At 33.9% G+C, this 6,000-nt stretch overlaps 1 protein-coding gene across 1 annotated transcript in view; it reads left to right on the forward strand.

Annotated features, from left to right (window-relative positions):
- Positions 1-6,000, forward strand: part of ATP9B (ATPase, class II, type 9B) — a 151,650-nt gene that overhangs the window by 111,601 nt on the left and 34,049 nt on the right. Inside the window, exon 13 of the mRNA XM_010008700.1 lies at positions 3,196-3,308. Coding sequence (XP_010007002.1) covers positions 3,196-3,308 — 113 coding nt within the window. The remainder of the gene's footprint in view (positions 1-3,195; positions 3,309-6,000) is intronic.

Here is a 6,000-nt window from a genome sequence, read left to right on the forward strand (position 1 = left end):
GTGTTGTACCAGTATTCTAGAGCAAAGTTTAAGAATGTATAATTGTAGTAGTAGATCATATCTTGACAAGCATAGTTTGTAGAAACTTTTCTAGAATAAGCTTTTTTAATCTAATAAATCTTCATATTAGCAGTGTTCTGAAAGCGTGGAATTGATAAGTAGGTCTTGAAAAAAAGTACTATTAAAAATAGAAAGCTCTTTTACTGTGTTTTAATACTTACCACCTTGACAAGACTCAGTTCTGGGTTTTCATTCCTGAAGTGGGATGTATTAGCAAATCTGCCTCTGGATATTTGAAATACATGTATTTTGAGGCATAATGTAAAAGATGTGTTGTTTTGTCAAAGTGTATTAGCCTTCAACTAAAAGACTAAAATTTAAGACAACTCCTGCTAGGGTTATAAAGTGACTGATTGGCAGCATGTAATATTTGGAACAAGTTTTGGGAATATTTCTGTCCCATTTTGATGTTTCATTCATTAGGAGAGTTTAGAAGTAAATTCTTAATTTGCATGCATGGTGAAACTTCCATGTGGATGACTGCAAAATGTGCATTTTATTTTATTTTTTGCAGAAGTTTTTGGAGCACTTTCATAAATACAGCTATGTAGGTTTGTCTAACAACATGTCAGGTTTATTGTGACTGTTGTTGACAACCATACACTGGACTTAAGAAGCATGAGCAAACTGTAATTGTTGTTTCTTTTCTTTGTTTTTCTTTTCTATTACAGTTTTGTGTAGCAGATACAGGTGTTTTTGCAGCCTCTTTTCCTGTCATAGGTATTTCCTGTTACTGCAGCTGATAAAAAGGATCATAGAAGTAACATAGAAGGTTCAAGTATTGAATCAGGATTCCCAGACTGTTTATTTCTGTCTTTACAAGTTGATTCTTCTTCCTTGCCCGTTTTTCCTATACCTGCTTCCCTGGCTTCTGATTGTTGTAAGATAGGGAAATCTGTATTTTTCTGCTCAGAGGCTTTTATTCTTTGCTTGCTGAGAAGGGGTTGTGGGGGGGAACCCATGATTTTTCCACCTGTCCACCTTTCCCTCACTAAGTGTGATTTGGAGTTGGACGGATGTAATGGCATCAGAAGAAATAATTTTTCCATATAATAATAATTGGGCTAATTTTGTTTTCTGCTCAAGTTTTCCCAAGCAGCAGTTACAGAACTATTGGGAAGTGGCTTTGACACTGCTGTCTCAAGTTTTGAGTAGCATTTAGTTTCACAACTCCTTGGGAGTGTTTATTTTAATTCAAGGGCTTGGCAAAGCTAAGGGCAGTGAGAAGATAGTAGCATGCCTGTAAAGTAAGGAAGCTGATGCAGAATTACGTGGAAATTTCTTGCAGTAAACATTATTGAAAAAAGTGAGCGGGTTTTGTTTTGATTTTTTTAGAAATGGAGATTTTTGTCTCTCATGGTTGTTAGTGGAAACTTCCATGTTTTTCACAAACCAACTGGAGACTGGGTTTTTCTAGTCTACAATTAAAGTAAAAAATTTAATCAACAAATATAACAAAAAGTCTCAGTAAAAGGCAAAAGTTTCTAAAGGCAGAAGTGCTGATTTCTTATGGTCTCATATGATTACTGTAAAAGCAAAACAATCTTCTTATCCCTTGTATAAAAGTAACAAAAAATTTCTGACTTGCTAATTCTTGAGATCAGGAACTTTGTCTATCTGGGCTGTTTTCCAGCCTTGGGAATATTCTACTTCTTGTGTGAATTTTGTATAATGTTATGCTTATTTATGGGGAATTTATGCATTTCACATAAACCTCTTTTAAAACGTTTTGGGTGTTTTAAGTCAAATAATATGACTATAGGGGGAAAAAAAATCCTGTAAGGATATCATGTAAGGGAAAGCAAATGGGAGATGTCATTTTTTAATGGTAAGGGGGGAATTTAGAATGGTCATCTAGTGCTGGTAATACAGGAAGACATGGTTTGATAATGCAGTATGATGGTACAATTGAGATGAAGTGTCACTATGCATATATTACCGGGGAAGAGGAGTGGTAGGCGTCTCAAATGTAACTGAGAAAGACATGAGACTTTTACAGCCCTACTGAATCTTTGACGATCGCTGATGGTTCAAGCTTTATTAGATGCACAAACTGGATACCAACTGTCCAAACAGTTCTCGTTTCCAGATAGTAATTATAGCATATGTCATGCTTTTAGTCTTCCCTCTTCCTGTGGCTTGCTGTGTGTTTTGACACACTGGGTCAAAGACATGATATAAAAAGAGCCTAAAGAAGTAAATGTACTATAAAATTTTATTCTCCAAATTTTAATATGAAATTGTAATGTATTTTGTAATAAAATTATTGTACAAGCTTCAGGAATGTCATTTTTTGTATCATTTTGTGTTTAATTTTCTTATAATCAGATTTATGTATTTTAATGACACAAAAATGTGTGGTTTAATAAAGGGATAGCTTTGTACTCTATTAATTTCACTTTGAGTAACCATAGAAATTGTCAAAATGATCTTTTTGAGCTGACCATGGGCAGCTAGGCAGTAATGACCATATTTTGCCTGATGTGCCCCATCAAGGAAGATTGAAGCTCCCACCCCTCAATTAGAGCTTTTCCAAACCAGAGGATGTGACTAGAATTGGACCCTGTAGTTTCTTACAAATGTGAAGTGGGCTCTGAAAACACTGATTTTGTTCATTCTGCCTCATTCCAGTTGGAGTAGCAAATCTGGCAAATTTGTAAGTAATGTGAAGTTTGAAGGACTTCCTCAAGATAACATTGAAAGTGCCCATTTGCCAGAGTTTCTGCCTTTGTATATGAAGTGCAGGATATATTTTTAATTTTTGGTTTGGGGTTGGTTTTTTGTTTGTTTTGTTTTTTCTTTACCTTTTCTGACACGTGGTTCAAACTCTTGCATTGGTTTTTCAGAGTCATTTCCATCCAGTTACTGCATTTCTTATTTTTCGTATGAAAAGTTTTTCTGTGTTTCGAGCTTATATATTTAGTTGTGTTGGCAGAATCAGCTTCAAGTTGGAACCAGTGATTTCTTCCAGTATGACTAGCCATGATCTTTCTCCACAAACATTCTTTTAATTAACTAAAATGTTGCTAACTCATAATTAATTCCTTCTTTCCAAAAGATAGATTTTGGGATTTTTTTGTGACCTTCTCAATGGTATTTTTTGCTGCTTTGTGATATACTACTTTTTTATTACAGGAACACTTACACAGAATGAGATGATATTTAAACGCCTCCATCTAGGTACTGTGTCCTATGGAACAGACACAATGGATGAAATTCAGACTCATATTTTAAACTCTTATTCACAGGTATCTCATTTCATAAATTATTTACCTTTAATATTGAGATGTTTTTAACATCATTAAAGCATTGTTACTGATTATGTCTAGGAACTTGAGATGCTATGAAAGTTCTTTCATTTGTAGGTATCTCTTAACATATATGATGAAAGGGAAAAATGTGAGACAGTATATAGTTTTCTCCTGATTCTGAAATTCCTTGTAATACCCACTTAAAGGAGTTTACTTTTCTGTTCCTCTGGTTTATGCTGTCCATCTAGTCCACTCCTCCCTAAGGGGCGGGAGGGTTGCTCCTCTAGCATCTAAGACTGCAGCATGAAGCGTGCTTGATGTCTTAGCAGTAACATAAACATTCCAGCATTATCAGTCTACTAGCTGGAAAACTTGCTGCTACTTAAAAAGAGACCTCACTGAAGGAAAAAAAAACACAACACCACAGTATAAAGAAAATTTGCTTCATCCTGGCTCAAACCAAGACATCCCCACTAGCAGAAATCTGTATTAACCTGTTTGTGCTGTATAGTCTTTCTCCTGCCAAATCATTCAAGAGACTACAAATTACAAGTTAGTGTCCAGAACAAGACAAACAGTAATTATGTCTTTGAAGATATTAATAAAGAATATACATTGAAAAGCCACATTAATTGATATAACCAACAAGTAAAAAAAAAAATATAAAAAATTGTCAAAATGAAATTTAGAAAAGCATATCTAAAAGGTGGTTTTAAGAAAATGAAGATGACAAACAGCATAAATCTGGGGGAAAGAAAACTTAAAACTTCATATTGTTTGAGAGTAAAGTGTTCTGGAACACTTAAGAGTGTTTAATCTGGAAAGTGTACAAGAAGATTGTGACTGTCTGTCTGTGGGTCAGTTGCAGAATAAAGGAGAAAGGCACAATTCTGCAAGCATCACTGGCATCTCCTGTCTATGTAAACTCTCTGGGTGCTTTCTGCAAACATATTTAAGTACCTGATTCCATGAGATTTAGAAGGATTTTTTCCTTATTTTTTATTTCCATTATTTGAAACAAAAAAGAAAAAAAATGATGGGAGAGGAAATAAATTCTTGGGTAACTAATATTTCCATATGTTTCATGCAGTATGATAATAAATTTTATATAAAAAGTTATTTTCTATAGTTAACTTGGATGCACAAACATCACTGGCTGACCCAGTTAAGTTTGTAGACTGACCTTGTCTGTGTCCTCGTTTTCTCTTGTAAAATTCTAATGGGATCAACAATTGTTTTGAATATTTGGTTGTGCTGTGTTTTGAACTATGGTTCCCTTCTCATTTACTTAAAGTAAAAATTAAAAAGTAGCCATTTGACACAATGCTGTTTCAGTTAATACTATGTAGCTTTTGGGAAGAGAGCCAAGAAGGAAAGCAGTGAATAAGCCATGTACTTCATAAGTTTTTAGTCTGCAGCTTCAATTTCTGTACTAATTCTCATCTAAATAGATCATCAAATCCACTTATTGAATTCCTTTTCCTTTGACAAATCTGTTTCATCTTAATACTTAGTAGATATATCCATGAATGCTAACTGAGATGCAATAATATTCCTTGAAAATGAGATATGGAACTCTTTTACTTACAGATCAGCAGTCCAGATTTGGTTCAGAATGCTTTCTGAAAGTAATTGCTATCTGACTAAGTTCATAAAAATCACCTAGATGTAATTTTGTTAGAATGGATTTTTTTGGGTATTCACAGTTACAACTGTAACAGCAAATAATATTAACTGACAGGCTTGAGCTGGCACACCTAGGTCGAACTGTGTTTGACCACTGAGCACCAGTCTTCTAGAGGAGGCATATTCATTAACACTGGTTTTGTATTTTGTGGTTAAATTTGCTGTCTGAAATTCTTACTTGCTTAAAGCTTTTGCTGGTTTGCTTTAAAATTTTATTAATGGTACCCATTAATACCCATTAATTTTATTAATGGTACCCATGGGTAATAAAGGTTTGATTAACTGTAACATATTTGGCACTGAAATTTTTAAAAGTAAGAAATATGAGGGAAGCTTTTTTTTTTCCTCAAGTGTGGAAAAAGATTTCCCAAATCTATGTTTTCTGTTAGTCAATGATAAAAAGAACTTCCTTGGAACTTCCTTTTTTTCTTTTTTCTTTTTTTTTTCAGCTTTACATAACAATACTTGATGTTTAAATAACGCTTTAATTATGCGTGTATTGGTAGCAACTCTTTAAAACAGAAAAATGAAGGAGTCTTGTACCAAAACAAGCAACTATTAAACAATTGTTTCAATCTGAAAAAGTATGGTGAGGTTTTTATTTAATCTATGATAATAGAAGCTGCCAATTATTTAGGCAGTGGTTCTTGTGTGGCATTGATTTTATCCCTTGTTTGTGTTCTGGTTTATTATTACAGTGGACCTACTAGACTATTGTCATCTTAATGTAACACACAAATCTATTATAACCTGATTATATTTCCCCATTGGAAGCATTTTGTGATAGAGGGCATAATCTTTAATGGAATTTGTGTGAAATTAAATTATACAAGCATCAATAAACATAACATAATTCAGAAGGAGTAAATCAGCTTAATTTATTTGCGGCTGTAATGGCATCAGCGTTAGCAGAATGCAAATGCAGAGGTTTAAAGCAGTAGCTGAAAAGCAGTGCCAGATGAGCAGAAAGTTAAGGGGTTTATTAGACAACACTGTAATTTGC

Source organism: Chaetura pelagica, unplaced genomic scaffold, assembly GCF_000747805.2.
Source record: "Chaetura pelagica isolate M959 unplaced genomic scaffold, ChaPel_1.0 scaffold332, whole genome shotgun sequence".
In the NCBI taxonomy this organism is placed as follows: domain Eukaryota; kingdom Metazoa; phylum Chordata; class Aves; order Apodiformes; family Apodidae; genus Chaetura; species Chaetura pelagica.